This window comes from Oncorhynchus keta, chromosome 1 (assembly GCF_023373465.1).
Source record: "Oncorhynchus keta strain PuntledgeMale-10-30-2019 chromosome 1, Oket_V2, whole genome shotgun sequence".
NCBI lineage: Eukaryota > Metazoa > Chordata > Actinopteri > Salmoniformes > Salmonidae > Oncorhynchus > Oncorhynchus keta.
Window position 1 is genome coordinate 81580398 of NC_068421.1, and position 17216 is coordinate 81597613.

General features: G+C 46.7%; 1 protein-coding gene across 1 annotated transcript in view; it reads right to left on the minus strand.

Moving 5' to 3' along the window:
- Nucleotides 1–17216, minus strand: part of LOC118375277 (collagen alpha-1(XXIV) chain) — a 237162-nt gene that overhangs the window by 24752 nt on the left and 195194 nt on the right. The window contains exons 46-49 of the mRNA XM_052462099.1: nucleotides 15978–16031; nucleotides 12952–13059; nucleotides 2723–2830; nucleotides 2357–2464 (exon numbers count right to left, since the gene is read on the minus strand). Of these exons, the coding sequence (XP_052318059.1) occupies nucleotides 2357–2464; nucleotides 2723–2830; nucleotides 12952–13059; nucleotides 15978–16031 (378 nt within the window). The remainder of the gene's footprint in view (nucleotides 1–2356; nucleotides 2465–2722; nucleotides 2831–12951; nucleotides 13060–15977; nucleotides 16032–17216) is intronic.

Sequence of the window (17216 nt, forward strand, 5' to 3'; positions counted from 1 at the left end):
ACTCAATCACAAGACAATAAGACACTATGACACAACTCAATCACAAGACAATAAGACACTATGACACAACTCAATCACAAGACAATAAGACACTATGACACAACTCAATCACAAGACAATAAGACACTATGACACAACTCAATCACAAGACAATAAGACACTATGACACAACTCAATCACAAGACAATAAGACACTATGACACAACTCAACCACAAGACAATAAGACACTCTGACACAACTCAACCACAAGACAATAAGACACTATGACACAACTCAATCACAAGACAATAAGACACTATGACACAACTCAATCACAAGACAATAAGACACTCTGACACAACTCAATCACAAGACAATAAGACACTCTGACACAACTCCTACCTGGTTAAATAAGACAAATAAGAAAAACTATGACACAACTCAATCACAAGACAATAAGACACTATGACACAACTCAATCACAAGACAATAAGACACTATGACACAACTCAATCACAAGACAATAAGACACTCTGACACAACTCAACCACAAGACAATAAGACACTATGACACAACTCAATCACAAGACAATAAGACACTATGACACAACTCAATCACAAGACAATAAGACACTATGACACAACTCAATCACAAGACAATAAGACACTATGACACAACTCAATCACAAGACAATAAGACACTATGACACAACTCAATCACAAGACAATAAGACACTATGACACAACTCAATCACAAGACAATAAGACACTCTGATACAACTCAATCACAAGACAATAAGACACTATGACACAACTCAACCACAAGACAATAAGACACTGATACAACTCAATCACAAGACAATAAGACACTATGACACAACTCAATCACAAGACAATAAGACACTATGACACAACTCAATCACAAGACAATAAGACACTATGACACAACTCAATCACAAGACAATAAGACACTATGACACAACTCAACCACAAGACAATAAGACACTCTGATACAACTCAATCACAAGACATAATTACACAACTCAATCACAAGACAATAAGACACTATGACACAACTCAACCACAAGACAATAAGACACTACGACGCAACTCAACCACAAGACAATAATTTTGCTCGACACAAAACGCTCTGATTTGTGGTTGTTGCCTCCAAAAGAAAGAGTATGAAGTTAGTAGGCTATGTTATGGAACTATTTAACCTAGTTTCTGTTCCATATTCTCCCTCCTTGTTATGTATTCCAGACAGGGGTTTGGTCTCTGGTTTGCTCTCTGGTTGCCCTCTCATCCATTATCTTGTCTAACTCCAAGGAACCCGCAGACACCGAAACTAGGACATAAGAATGGTGGGTCCCTTATCGGTCAGTCTGGAGACAGTAGCACTGTCTGAGCACCTCCCCACTCCCTGTCCCATGTCTGTCTGTCTGCCTGTCTATCTATCTGTCCTCAGCAGTGGCAGAAGATGGCCTGTGTTTGCACAGATAATCACAAATTCATCAGATCAATGTGATTTCTTGAATTGAATGAAAGTTTCTAAATTGCTTTCAACACCTCGTGCACATAGCGGTGGGGGCAATGTAGCTGTGGCAGCCTATCAGAATATTTGGAGGTGTGGCTAATTGGGGGCGTGACTTTCACTGTGTTCTTTTTGCCCACCCGTGAGAGTGAATGTCATTACAGTTATGTGGCATATTGTACTTGTAATCCAATTTTAAACTAGTACACGGCCAACATCTGTAATGGTACTGGCACAACTGCATGTTATATTAAACAGCCTTATAAGCTTTATGTGTTAAGGTAGCCATTTCTTGGTTATGATATTGTGGTTACTAAATGTGAAGGTCTTATGTAAAGAATAGATTTGAAAACATTATTTAAAGTTACTGAACAAACTTACTTGTTTAATTTCTAGGGAATTAGTTCAATTGCTTGTAACCCAATTGAATCAATTTCAATAGGTAATTCCAAAGTCAAGAGTAAACTTGGGACAAGATGAAAAAATGGGCTGTATTTACATTAAATATTACTTTGTATTTGTTATTTAAGGTTCAGCCAAAGGGGGAAAGTAGTTTGAGTATTGAAAGAAATAGGTAGCAAATTGAAATATAATTTGAAGTCAAATATAATATATAAGAAATATTAAAGGTGGCATTGAATCATATATTTGCTATATGTCATTTTCTTTTTTAACTGAGAAAAAAAAATTTTTTGGTTGATCTAAATATTCATTTTTGATGGTTTTGCTTAAACCTTTTCTGAGCTGTTTATGGCAAATATATGATGCTGTGAATAACCTGTGACCAGTTAGCGGAGCATTGGTGATATTCTACAATGGCTAGATGGACGCTGGACACTCACTGTTTGTCCTTTGAGTCCTGGGTCTCCTATCCTGCCTTGGTCTCCGGATGAGCCCTCCATGCCTTTGATTCCTGGGGTCCCCCTTTCTCCTGCCAAGCCAGACTCTCCCTGGAAACAATACATAGGGGTCAGAGGTCACAGGGTAGAAGGTGGGACTGGCCTGGTCCCAGATCTGTTTGTGGTGTCCTGCCAACTCCACTGGTCATTGTCATGCTCAACACTATAGTAGTTGGCTATATAGTACAGATCTGGGACCAGGCTAGGGTGGTACTGTAAAGTTAATGGTGAATATATGATGCTGTGAATAACCTGTGGGTCATAGGGTGTGGGGTGAAGAAGGTACTGGGTGTAGGCTATGTAGATTACCTTCTCTCCAGCAGGCCCCCTCTCTCCGACCAACCCAGGCAGACCAAGTTCCCCTCTGGGACCAGGTAGTCCTGCCGACCCCTCCTGCCCCACGGTGCCACGCTGGCCCTGACAAAAGATAGCACAGACAGTCAACATGGGCACACTAAATCGTTGTTGACATGCTGTAAAGGTAAGCATGAAAAACACCGCTAATCAAATGGTATGTTGTCAAGTGACAGTGACATTCAATCAGCACTGATTCATGGCCTTTGAAAAGTCAAATACTTAACAGTCAGACATTTGCTTATAAAACGTCAATACAAATGACTGACTGTTGTTGAACTGTTACAGTGAGCAGAGCCGCCGGCCGGCGACCACAATCATTTCCTGTTCCATCAGTGGGCCAGCGGCAGCCCAGGTGGAGGAGAGGGGAGTCAGTCATATTCAAATAACAGATGGAATGAGCCACCGGCCGGCGACCACAATCATTTCCTGTTCCATCAGTGGGCCAGCGGCAGCCCAGGTGGAGGAGAGGGGAGTCAGTCATATTAAAATAACAGATGGAATGAGCCGTCGCCGGCCCGCTGGCCGTAAGTACAGCAGCGTCTGTCACTGTCCCGCCTCGCCGGCCGTGAGGCGCAAGGATAACTCATGTCATCGCCGGGACAAAAAATAATCAGGAAGTGGTTTGGAATTACAGAGCTCTAGGTTTGTTGGTAGAACCTCAATCCCCGGGGCTGGAGAGAGGTCTTGCATAAGGAGAGGTACTGTAGTGGTCTCAGTCATTAAATCAGTGGGAGATTTAATTCTGGCCTGGAAATACATGACACCCACGCCCATCTGCACTCATTCACACACGCCCATCTGCACTCATTCACACACACCCATCTGCACTCATTCACACACGCCCATCTGCACTCATTCACACACGCCCATCTGCACTCATTCACACACGCCCATCTGCACTCATTCACACACGCCCATCTGCACTCATTCACGCATGCCCATCTGCACTCATTCACGCACGCCCATCTGCACTCATTCACACAGCCCATCTGCACTCATTCACACACGCCCATCTGCACTCATTCACACACGCCCATCTGCACTCATTCACGCACGCCCATCTGCACTCATTCACACGCCCATCTGCACTCATTCACACACGCCCATCTGCACTCATTCACACACGCCCATCTGCACTCATTCACGCACGCCCATCTGCACTCATTCACACGCCCATCTGCACTCATTCACACGCGCCCATCTGCACTCATTCACACACGCCCATCTGCACTCATTCACACGCCCATCTGCACTCATTCTGCCCATCTGCACTCATTCACACACGCCCATCTGCACTCATTCACACACGCCCATCTGCACTCATTCACCCATGCCCATCTGCACTCATTCACACGCCCATCTGCACTCATCTGCATCTGCACTCATTCACACACGCCCATCTGCACTCATTCACACACGCCCATCTGCACTCATTCAGACATCTGCACTCATTCAATGTCTGCACTCATCCACCTGCACTCATTCACAGGTCTCTGCACTCTGAGAACATCTGCACTCATTTCACGCCCATCTGCACTCATTCACACACGCCCATCTGCACTTTTGACGCCCATCTGCACTCATTCACACACGCCCATCTGCACTCATTCACACACGACCCACTCAAGTGAGACACATGGGCAATAATGTCCCATCCACCTGATCACAGTAAGGTCTCGGTTCTGAGAACAACTCTGTTCTTTCTCAACCTTAACACGTCTTTTTGACAGACATGTTAACCCTTTACATGGGAGGGAATTGGCCTATATGGACAGGGCTACATTTACATTTCTTACATGTTAACCCTTTACATGGGAGGGAATTGGCCTATATGGACAGGGCTACATTTACATTTCTTACAGAAGAAATATGAAAAGCATATGCATAACCATGGTAGCAAGGGAGCAGTTTGGAGATAAAGGGGAAATGATTAGACCAAAGGTGAGGACACAACAGTTCACATGAAAAAAGACTGAATCCAAACATCTAAACATTACACTGTTGATTTTATGTGCATTTTCAACGTACTTCTTGCAGCATTTGTTGATAGCGAAATGTGAAAATACTCAGGATACATTCAGTAACATGATAAAACTATTACTGGAAAATGTGACGTAGGTGTAAAATAAGACAAAGAAATGGCAAGGATTTGAGTGAGAGGACTAACTGGAGTCTCCAAGTGTTCACACTACTCTCCAAAATGTGCACAGTTCCTAAGCAATTTAAATGCACTTTTATGACTCAAAGAAGAGTGTTCAACTATAAGGTGCTTGTTGAGCTCTCCAAGCTGTGCTGTTGAGGAACTAGAGTACACTTGTAGTTGTTTCATTTGGAACACAACTCTGAATCCCTGCCATCACACAATTACTGTTGTTTGTTTATGCAATCCAAAAATGGTCCATTATAAATCTCAATCTGAGTAAGGTGGGCATCATTTCAAAGCTTGTTCTATTGCCAACATGACTAGCTAAGTTCTAAAATAGGATCTTACAGTGTTAGGCTTTCACGAGGCATTTTAGAGAAACATGTTATTTCTGGAGCGCATAAGAAAGGAGTCATGAGTGGATTCAGGTGTGTGTTACCGCAGCAACCTTTCTTCATAATAAACAAACATAGCCTCATATTGTTCAGGACAACCCAGGGTATAACTCCATGTCATCATGTAACTGTAAATCAAACATAGCCTCATATTGTTCAGGACAACCCAGGGTATAACTCCATGTCATCATGTAACTGTAAATCAAACATAGCCTCATATTGTTCAGGACAACCCAGGGTATAACTCCATGTCATCATGTAACTGTAAATCAAACATAGTGATCATAAACGTTGACACTGTATATCATATGGAAATGTGAAGTGCACATTTGGTCCATATAGATGTTTTGGTTTGCTTGTATGACATCAAAGTAGTATTTATTACAATCCTCAATGTCTCATCTTTCAAAATGCATTGAGTCATCTTAATTTACAGCTTTTCCCTCACTCAGACAACAAAATATTTGCAAAAGTTGCCCAATTACCAGAACGGCAATCAGTTAAAACCCATACAGTGCCGTGAAGTGCAGAGCCAGGGCTCTGATGTCATGTATATAATGTTACCGTAAAGTCATTTAGGCGCTTATTAGTGCCCAAAACTGCCATTTTCAACCAGTATAGAAGCACGAGTGTAAAAGGCTACCCAAATATAATAAATAAACCCCTTTAGCTTTACTACTCTGGCTAAGAGGATTGAGTGGCAAAAGTGCAACTAGTGTACTACTTGCACCCAGTGGAATTAATTAGGGAGAGACCAGGAGAGAAAGAGGAAGCAAGAGACACAGAGAGGAGAGACAGAAGGAGACAGAGAGAGACAGAGAGAAGAGACAGAAGGAGACAGAGAGAAGAGACAGAAGGAGACAGAGAGAAGAGAGAAGAAGATAGAGAGAGGCAGAGGGGAGAGACAGAAGGAGACAGAGAGAGACAGAGAGAGGAGACAGAAGGAGACAGAGAGAGACAGAAGAAGATAGAGAGAGGCAGAGGGGAGAGAGAAACAGAAGGAGATAGAGAGGGACAGAGAGGCAGAGAGGAGAGACAGAGAGAGACAGAGAGGCAGAGACAGAAAGAGACAGAGAAGTGTGAGAGACAGAAGGAGAGAGACAGAGGCAGAGACATAAGGAGATAGAGAGAGACAGAGGCAGAGAGGAGAGACAGAAAGAGATAGAGAGGCATAGAGGAAAGAGAAACAGAAGGAGAGAGAGACAGAGAGGCATAGAGGAGAGAGAAACAAAAGGAGAGAGAGGCAGAGAGGAGAGACAGAAGGAGAGAGAGGCAGAGAGGAGAGACAGAAGGAGAGAGAGGCAGAGAGGAGAGACAGAAGGAGAGAGAGGCAGAGAGGAGAGATAGAAGGAGAGAGAGGCAGAGAGGAGAGACAGAAGGAGACAGAGAGGCAGAGAGGAGAGACAGAAGGAGATAGAGAGGCAGAGAGTAGAGACAGAAGGAGACAGAGAGGCAGAGAGGAGAGACAGAAGGAGATGCAGAGAGGAGAGACAGAAGGAGACAGAGAGGCAGAGAGGAGAGACAGAAGGAGATACAGAGGCAGAGAGGAGAGACAGAAGGAGACAGAGAGGCAGAGAGGAGAGACAGAAGGAGACAGAGAGGCAGAGAGGAGAGACAGAAGGAGATGCAGAGAGGAGAGACAGAAGGAGACAGAGAGGCAGAGAGGAGAGACAGAAGGAGATACAGAGGCAGAGAGGAGAGACAGAAGGAGACAGAGAGGCAGAGAGGAGAGACAGAAGGAGACAGAGAGGCAGAGAGGAGAGACAGAAGGAGATAGAGAGGCAGAGAGGAGAGACAGAAGGAGACAGAGAGGCAGAGAGGAGAGACAGAAGGAGACAGAGAGGCAGAGAGGAGAGACAGAAGGAGATAGAGAGGCAGAGAGGAGAGACAGAAGGAGACAGAGAGGCAGAGAGGAGAGACAGAAGGAGATACAGAGGCAGAGAGGAGAGATAGAAGGAGAGAGAGGCAGAGAGGAGAGACAGAAGGAGACAGAGAGGCAGAGAGGAGAGACAGAAGGAGATATAGAGATATAGAGGAGAGACAGAAGGAGATACAGAGGCAGAGAGGAGAGACAGAAGGAGATACAGAGGCAGAGAGGAGAGACAGAAGGAGATAGAGAGGCAGAGAGGAGAGACAGGAGATAGAGAGGCAGAGAGGAGAGACAGAAGGAGATAGAGAGGCAGAGAGGAGAGACAGAAGGAGATAGAGAGGCAGAGAGGAGAGACAGAAGGAGAGAGAGAGGCAGAGAGGAGAGACAGAAGGAGATAGAGAGGCAGAGAGGAGAAACAGAAGGAGATAGAGAGGCAGAGAGGAGAGACAGAAGGAGATATAGACATAGAGAGGCAGAGAGGAGAGACAGAAGGAGAGAGAGAGGCAGAGAGGAGAGACAGAAGGAGATAGAGAGGCAGAGAGGAGAGACAGAAGGAGATAGAGAGGCAGAGAGGAGAGACAGAAGGAGAGAGAGAGGCAGAGAGGAGAGACAGAAGGAGACAGAGAGGAGAGACAGAAGGAGATACAGAGGCAGAGAGGAGAGACAGAAGGAGATATAGAGATAGAGAGGCAGAGAGGAGAGACAGAAGGAGAGAGAGAGGCAGAGAGGAGAGACAGAAGGAGATAGAGAGGCAGAGAGGAGAGACAGAAGGAGAGAGAGAGGCAGAGAGGAGAGACAGAAGGAGAGAGAGAGGCAGAGAGGAGAGACAGAAGGAGAGAGAGAGGCAGAGAGGAGAGACAGAAGGAGACAGAGAGGCAGAGGAGAAACAGAAGGAGAGAGAGGCAGAGAGGAGAGACAGAAGGAGAGAGAGAGGCAGAGAGGAGAGACAGAAGGAGACAGAGAGGCAGAGGAGAAACAGAAGGAGACAGAGAGGCAGAGAGGAGAGACAGAAGGAGACAGAGAGGCAGAGAGGAGAGACAGAAGGAGAGAGAGAGGCAGAGAGGAGAGACAGAAGGAGACAGAGAGGCAGAGGAGAAACAGAAGGAGAGAGAGAGGCAGAGAGGAGAGACAGAAGGAGATAGAGAGGCAGAGAGGAGAGACAGAAGGAGACAGAGAGGCAGAGAGGAGAGACAGAAGGAGAGAGAGAGGCAGAGAGGAGAGACAGAAGGAGAGAGAGAGGCAGAGAGGAGAGACAGAAGGAGACAGAGAGGCAGAGAGGAGAGACAGAAGGAGAGAGAGAGGCAGAGAGGAGAGACAGAAGGAGACAGAGAGGCAGAGGAGAAACAGAATGAGACAGAGAGGCAGAGAGGAGAGACAGAAGGAGAGAGAGAGGCAGAGAGGAGAGACAGAAGGAGAGAGAGAGGCAGAGAGGAGAGACAGAAGGAGACAGAGAGGCAGAGAGGAGAGACAGAAGGAGAGAGAGAGGCAGAGAGGAGAGACAGAAGGAGATAGAGAGGCAGAGAGGAGAGACAGAAGGAGAGAGAGAGGCAGAGAGGAGAGACAGAAGGAGAGAGAGAGGCAGAGAGGAGAGACAGAAGGAGAGAGAGAGGCAGAGAGGAGAGACAGAAGGAGAGAGAGAGGCAGAGAGGAGAGACAGAAGGAGACAGAGAGGCAGAGAGGAGAGACAGAAGGAGAGAGAGAGGCAGAGGAGAAACAGAAGGAGACAGAGAGGCAGAGAGGAGAGACAGAAGGAGACAGAGAGGCAGAGAGGAGAGACAGAAGGAGAGAGAGAGGCAGAGGAGAAACAGAAGGAGATAGAGAGGCAGAGAGGAGAGACAGAAGGAGATACAGAGGCAGAGAGGAGAGACAGAAGGAGATACAGAGGCAGAGATGACAAACAGAAGGAGAGAGAGAGGCAGAGAGGAGAGACAGAAGGAGACAGAGAGGCAGAGAGGAGAGACAGAAGGAGAGAGAGGCAGAGAGGAGAGACAGAAGGAGAGAGAGAGGCAGAGAGGAGAGAGAAACAGAAGGAGATATAGAGATAGAGAGGCAGAGAGGAGAGACAGAAGGAGATAGAGAGGCAGAGATGAGAAACAGAAGGAGAGAGAGAGGCAGAGAGGAGAGACAGAAGGAGAGAGAGAGGCAGAGAGGAGAGAGAAACAGAAGGAGATAGAGAGGCAGAGAGGAGAGACAGAAGGAGATAGAGAGGCAGAGATGAGAGACAGAAGGAGAGAGAGAGGCAGAGAGGAGAGAGAAACAGAAGGAGATATAGAGATAGAGAGGCAGAGAGGAGAGACAGAAGGAGATAGAGAGGCAGAGAGAGAAACAGAGAGAGAGAGAGAAGGAGAGACAGAAGGAGATAGAGAGAGAGAGGAGAGACAGAAGGAGAGAAGAGGAAGGGAGATAGAAGGAGACAGAGAGGCAGAGAACAGAAGGAGAGAGAGAGGCAGAGAGGAGAGACAGAAGGAGATAGAGAGGGAGAGAGAGGCAGAGAGGAGAGAGAAACAGAAGGAGATATAGAGAGGCAGAGAAGGGAGAGAAAGGAAGGAGACAGAGAGGGACAGAGAACCAGAGAGGAGAGAGAAACAGAAGGAGATATAGAGAGACAGAGCAGCAGAGAGGAGAGTGAAACAGAAGGAGATATAGAGAGAAAGAGTGATAGAGAGGAGAGACAGAAGGAGACAGAGAGAGACAGAGAGGTAGAGACATAAGGAGACAGAGAGAGACAGAGAGGAGAGACAGAAGGAGATAGAGAGGCAGAGACAGAAGGAGATAGACAGAAGGAGAGAGAGAGAGACAGAGAGGTAGAGACATAAGGAGACAGAGAGAGACAGAGAGGAGAGACAGAAGGAGATAGAGAGGCAGAGACAGAAGGAGAGAGACAGAGAGGCAGAGACAGAAGGAGAGAGAGAGAGACATAGGCAGAGACATAAGGGGACAGAGGCAGAGACAGAAGGAGATACAGAGAGACAGAAGGAGAGAGAGAAGGAGACAGAGAGAGACAGAGAGGCAGAGACAGAAGGAGACAGAAGGAGACAGAGAGACAGAAGGAGATAGAGAGAGACAGAGAGGCAGAGACAGAAGGAGACAGAGAGAGACAGACGCAGAGACATAAGGAGATAGAGAGAGACAGAGAGGGGGAGATAGAGAGAGACAGAGAGGTAGAGACAGAAGGAGATAGAGAGAGACAGAGAGGCAGAGATAGAGAGAGACAGAGAGGCAGAGACAGAAGGAGACAGAGGCAGAGACAGAGAGAGACAGAGGCAGAGACATAAGGAGATAGAGAGAGACAGAGGGGAGACAGAAGGAGATACAGAGAGGCAGAGACAGAAGGAGACAGAGAGAGACAGAGAGGGGAGACAGAAGGAGATACAGAGAGGCAGAGACAGAAGGAGACAGAGAGAGACAGAGAGGCAGAGACAGAAGGAGACAGAGAGACAGAGACAGAAGGAGATAGAGAGAGACAGAGTGATAGACAGCTAGTGGTCAGACTGTTTGGTCAGTAAGATAATACTAGATTTGGGGGATGGTGGTCAGATCAGGGGGACACAGAGGCTGGTCTATGATCCTCTGTCTCCTACATATTTTCACTAATGACTAGCATTCCCCTGACTCCGTCTGACACAGGTTAGACCCACAGAGAGACAGAAACAATTACTGCCAGGCATGTACCATTCAGTGGTTATGCCATTCAACCAATTCAGAAAAGGGACATGAAGGGAGAGGAAGAGAAATGGGCGGAAAAGGGAAGACAGAAGAGGAGGAGGATGAAGAAGAAAATGGTGATGATAATGATGAAGAGTTGAACAAGTAGTGGAGGAGAAAGAGGAGGAAGAGGAGGAGGACAGAGTGTAATGTAAAACATTCCGATAGGTCGGCTCCTCTAGGGTAGCTGAAGCAGTAGTTCTGACTGTATTGTTTTCCCTTGGGAGGTAATGTAGTTACAGTATGTGTGTAAAATCACCCTGGTTGTTTCCTGCTGGGATATCCCTCCCTGTGTTAGAGAGAGTCTATGTGTTTTCACCATAAACAACTCCCTCCCTAACCGCCTCTGTGCCACCAGACCGGATTCTTTTGTAACTGACGGACAGGGTGGCTAATACTGAAGGTCATCCACTGTCGGTCTGGCTGCCTGGGTAGCAGGGGAAGACTAAAGGTCATCCACTGTCGGTCTGGCTGCCTGGGTAGCAGGGGAAGACTAAATGTCATCCACTGTCGGTCTGGCTGCCTGGGTAGCAGGGGAAGACTAAAGGTCATCCACTGTCGGTCTGGCTGCCTGGGTAGCAGGGGAAGACTAAAGGTCATCCACTGTCGGTCTGGCTGCCTGGGTAGCAGGGGAAGACTAAAGGTCATCCACTGTCGGTCTGGCTGCCTGGGTAGCAGGGGAAGACTAAAGGTCATCCACTGTCGGTCTGGCTGCCTGGGTAGCAGGGGAAGACTAGAGGTCATCCACTGTCGGACTGGCTGCCTGGGTAGCAGGGGAAGACTAAAGGTCATCCACTGTCGGTCTGGCTGCCTGGGTAGCAGGGGAAGACTAAAGGTCATCCACTGTCGGTCTGGCTGCCTGGGTAGCAGGGGAAGACTAAAGGTCATCCACTGTCGGTCTGGCTGCCTGGGTAGCAGGGGAAGACTAGAGGTCATCCACTGTCGGTCTGGGTGCCTGAATATCCTTCAGTACTTTAAACACAGCTAGTGGGAGCAGGATCCGTATTCCGTAAGCCTCCCAGTGTGCAGGAGTGCTGAACTTGGATCAGTTTCTCCTTTTAGATTATAATTGCTGTACAGGGTGGACCTGATGCTAGATCAGTATAAGAATACGGACCCAGAAGGAGAGGGAGAAGGGAAAAGGAGGGGCAGCCATATTTCAGTCTTCTAAAGCTCAATTTCTCCTGTGATATGTTGATTTACTGGATTACAGGAGTCTTTCCGTCCTGGTCGCAGTCTCGCCACAATCACATTAATAATGTGTTGTTGATTTAATCTACTTAAAGGACTTTTTTTCTTCATTAGTCCACAGTTCCCAAGATGTCAGCAGTCACATTTTCAAGATTTAGGATTTTCAAGAAGTATTTGTTTTGCATCATGTGATGCATTATGCATCATCATTATGATGTGGCAAGTGACACTTTGCTTCTTGAAAATCCAATATCTTGAAAACTTGATTGCTGACTTGGACTAATGAAAAAAATACCATAATATAATTTTTGAGTGTCTTTTTCCTTTAATAATGGGATAATCTCCTGAGTTTATTCAGCCCATTCTTCAGTTTGGACATTGTTGGAGATGTATGTGACGCTAGCTAGTGTTGTGATTGTGTGTATTGTTGCAAGAGAAATAGATGAGTGAGGTTTTGAACGAGGAGACGCGGTAAAACTAAATAAGAAAGGGGTCACTGGATCGTAAAGTTTATTCTGATTCAGAGAGCGGGTCAGACTGTCAGCCACAGACATTTAACGATGCTGAGAGAATGGCTCTCTTAAAGTTTGCTTACACAATGTAATAATCGCCTGACTCTTACTGTGACCTACTGTAGAGCACAGACAGGGCAAAAGTTTGTTTATGGACAGATTATAGGGCCCCATTCTCTCTCTGTGTGTGTGTGTGTGTGTGTGTGTGTGTGTGTGTGTGTGTGTGTGTGTGTGTGTGTGTGTGTGTGTGTGTGTGTGTGTGTGTGTGTGTGTGTGTGTGTGTGTGTGTGTGTGTGTGTGTGTGTGTGTGTGTGTGTGTGCAGGCACGGGGAATAATTGTGCCTGATGAGTGTGTAGCTAGCTACCTGTCGCCCAGTCTTCCCTGGAAATCCTGGTAACCCAACCAGTCCTGGAGGACCGTCAGGCCCAGCGTATCCCTCCATGCCTCTGGGTCCAAGTAAACCAACTTCACCCTGGGAAATACAAAACAACAATATCAAACTCAATCTGCCGTGTCTCCATGACAATACTTGTAAAGGCATTAGTTATGGGCGCTAACGTGAATATTCGGGTCTTAGCCAGTTGAGGTCACTTCTCACCGTAATGCATTTTATCCAACCACCTACACTACGATACACTGCTGCTCTCATCTCCCAACCTTACCCAATCTGATTAGCTGTTCAACAGTCTTACAGCTTGGGTGTAGAAGCTGTTAAGGAGCCTTTTGGACCTAGACTTGACGCTCCGGTACCGCTTGCCGTTCGGTAGCAGAGAGAACAGTCTATGACTAGGGTGGCTTTGACAATTTTTTGGGCCTTCCTCTGACACCACCTAGTAGAGAGGTCCTGAATGGCAGGAAGCTTGGCCCCAGTGATGTACTGGGTCGTACGCACGACCCTCTGTAGCCGAACGTTTCCATACTAGGCGGTGATGCAACCGGTCAGGAGGCTCTCGATGGTGCAGCTGGAGAATCTTTTGATACCATCACTCAGCATGTTCTCGGCGATAACTCATTCAATTTGTTTCCATCACTCCATGGCCTCGCTCTCTCCATCATCCCTCCTTCCCTGCTTTCTATCTCTTCACACAGGCTCTCTCTCGCTCTCTCTCCATCATCCCTCCTTCCCTGCTTTCTATCTCTTCATACAGGCTCTCTCTCGCTCTCTCTCCATCATCCCTCCTTCCCTGCTTTCTATCTCTTCATACAGGCTCTCTCTCGCTCTCTCTCCATCATCCCTCCTTCCCTGCTTTCTATCTCTTCATACAGGCTCTCTCTCGCTCTCTCTCCATCATCCCTCCTTCCCTGCTTTCTATCTCTTCACACAGGCTCTCTCTCGCTCTCTCCATCATCCCTCCTTCCCTGCTTTCTATCTCTTCATACAGGCTCTCTCTCGCTCTCTCTCCATCATCCCTCCTTCCCTGCTTTCTATCTCTTCACACAGGCTCTCTCTCGCTCTCTCTCCATCATCCCTCCTTCCCTGCTTTCTATCTCTTCACACAGGCTCTCTCTCGCTCTCTCCATCATCCCTCCTTTCTATCTCTTCACACAGGCTCTCTCTCGCTCTCTCTCTGTCCGTCCCTCTATCTACACTTCTCTCCCCATTTCTCCCCTCTACAAAGTAGTCCATAACGTAAATGTAATCTCCACGTAACACAATGCATTAGGCTTGTTTGTTGTAGTACAGAATGTAATGCAATATATCTATTTCCTCTCTCTGTACCTCTCTACATCTCTCCCATCACCCTCTCCATCTGTACATCTACATCTCTCCCTCTGTACCACTCAACATCTCTCCCATCACCCTCTCCCTCTGTACCTCTCTACATCTCTCCTATCACCCTCTCCCTCTGTACCTCTCTACATCTCTCATATCACCCTCTCCCTCTGTACCTCTCCCATCACCCTCTCCCTCTGTACCTCTCTACATCTCTCCCATCACCCTCTCCATCTGTACCTCTCTACATCTCTCCCATCACCCTCTCCATCTGTACATCTACATCTCTCCCTCTGTACCACTCAACATCTCTCCCATCACCCTCTCCCTCTGTACCTCTCTACATCTCTCCTATCACCCTCTCCCTCTGTACCTCTCTACATCTCTCCTATCACCCTCTCCCTCTGTACATCTCTCCAATCACCCTCTCCCTCTGTACCTCTCTACATCTCTCCTATCACCCTCTCCCTCTGTACATCTCTCCTATCACCCTCTCCCTCTGTACCTCTCTACATCTCTCCTATCACCCTCTCCCTCTCTACATCTCTCCCATCACCCTCTCCCTCTGTACCTCTCTACATCTCTCCCATCACCCTCTCCCTCTGTACCTCTCTACATCTCTCCTATCACCCTCTCCCTCTGTACCTCTCTACATCTCTCCCATCACCCTCTCCCTCTGTACCTCTCTACATCTCTCCCATCACCCTCTCCCTCTGTACCTCTCTACATCTCTCCCATCACCCTCTCCCTCTGTACCTCTCTACATCTCTCCCTCTGTACCTCTCTATACATCTCTCCTATCACCCTCTCCCTCTGTACCTCTCTACATCTCTCCCACCTCTCTACATCTCTCCCTCTGTACCTCTCTACATCTCTCCCTCTGTACCTCTCTACATATCTCCCTCTGTACCTCTCTACATCTCTCCCTCTGTACCTCTCTACATCTCTCCCTCTGTACCTCTCTACATCTCTCCCTCTGTACCTCTCTACATCTCTCCCTCTGTACCTCTCTACATCTCTCCCTCTGTACCTCTCTACATCTCTCCCTCTGTACCTCTCTACATCTCTCCCTCTGTACCTCCCTACATCTCTCCCATCACCCTCTCCCTCTGTACCTCTCTACATCTCTCCTATCACCCTCTCCCTCTGTACCTCTCTACATCTCTCCCATCACCCTCTCCCTCTGTACCTCTACATCTCTCCTATCACCCTCTCCCTCTGTACCGCTCTACATCTCTCCTATCACCCTCTCCCTCTGTACCTCTCTACATCTCTCCCCTCACCCTCTCCCTCTGTACCTCTACATCTCTCCTATCACCCTCTCCCTCTGTACCTCTCTACATCTCTCCCATCACCCTCTCCCTCTGTACCTCTCTACATCTCTCCCATCACCCTCTCCCTCTGTACCTCTACATCTCTCCTATCACCCTCTCCCTCTGTACCTCTCTACATCTCTCCCATCACCCTCTCCCTCTGTACCTCTCTACATCTCTCCCATCACCCTCTCCCTCTGTACCTCTCTACATCTCTCCTATCACCCTCTCCCTCTGTACCTCTCTACATCTCTCCCATCACCCTCTCCCTCTGTACCTCTCTACATCTCTCCTATCACCCTCTCCCTCTGTCTGTCTTTCTTTCTTCATGTCTTCTCTACATTGTGGTGATGTGATACTTACTTCAACACCAGCGGTCCCAGTCAGGCCTCTCGCTCCTTTCTTCCCTTCGAAGCCCTGTACAAACACAAACACACACGCACGCACGCACACGCGCACACACACATACACATTCCAATTGTTTTGTTACCAATAAAAACAAATCCATTATTGATCTACATGTCTGCTTATTCCCTGACAGGGGCAGTCCCTTCCTCCTGTATGTGTGTGGTTACATCAGTTTTTTACAATCACTTTGGCACTAATTTCAGAACCTTGATGTCCTTTTTCAAAACTCTAGACACAAAAGTCACAACCGATGATCAAAAAGCACATTTTCAAAACTAACACTTTTTGCAATTGCTTGGATACAATACACATAAAGCTAAGATCATTTGTTCATTGAACTAAAATCACCAGTTCAAAATGACACGACTTAACATCAAAGTATTACCATTTAAAAATGCACATTACATTTGAGATGACTGTCTATTCATTTCATTACGATGATCTAACTATCAATTGATACACCTGCTGAAAATGGTAAGTAACTGTTGCATTACTCTTAATGCATCGTTTTATGGAAACTGACAAACAATATTCCATGTTTAGATCATCAAATCTTCAGGATAATGAGATCCAATGACACCAATTACCGTGGAACATGAACCAATTGGACTACATTATCTATGGATGTAATATTTCATCATTATTCTTTATCAGACACTGTTTCTATGGTCCCATGTACCACTTTTCCAGACCATGTTTTCAGATTTGACATGACTTTTTCAGGTACCCCCTTTAGCAGCATGCACACCATTGTTTTAAATGGCTGTTATTTGAGCATTTGTGGCCTTTCTGTTAGCTTGAATGAGTCTGGACATTCTCCTCTGACCTCTTTCATTAACAAGGTGTTTTGCCCACAGCCGCTCACTGAATGTGTTTTGTTTATCGCACTGTTCTCTGTAAACTAGAGACTGTAGTGCATAAATCCCAGGGGGCAGCTGTTTCTGAGATGCTGAAACCACCATGTGTGGCACCAGCAATCATACCACGGTCAAAGTTGCTTAGAATACGCATCTTGCCCGTTCTAATGTTTGGTCGAACAACAACTAAAGCTCTCTTCTCTATATATTATATATATATTGAGTTTCAGGCAGCCACATGTTTCGCTATTCAAAGGAGCAGGCTATTAGCGGTAACACAAAGGTGTACCTAATAAAGTGGCCGGTGAGTGTATATATGCAGGCCCTTGTAATTGCT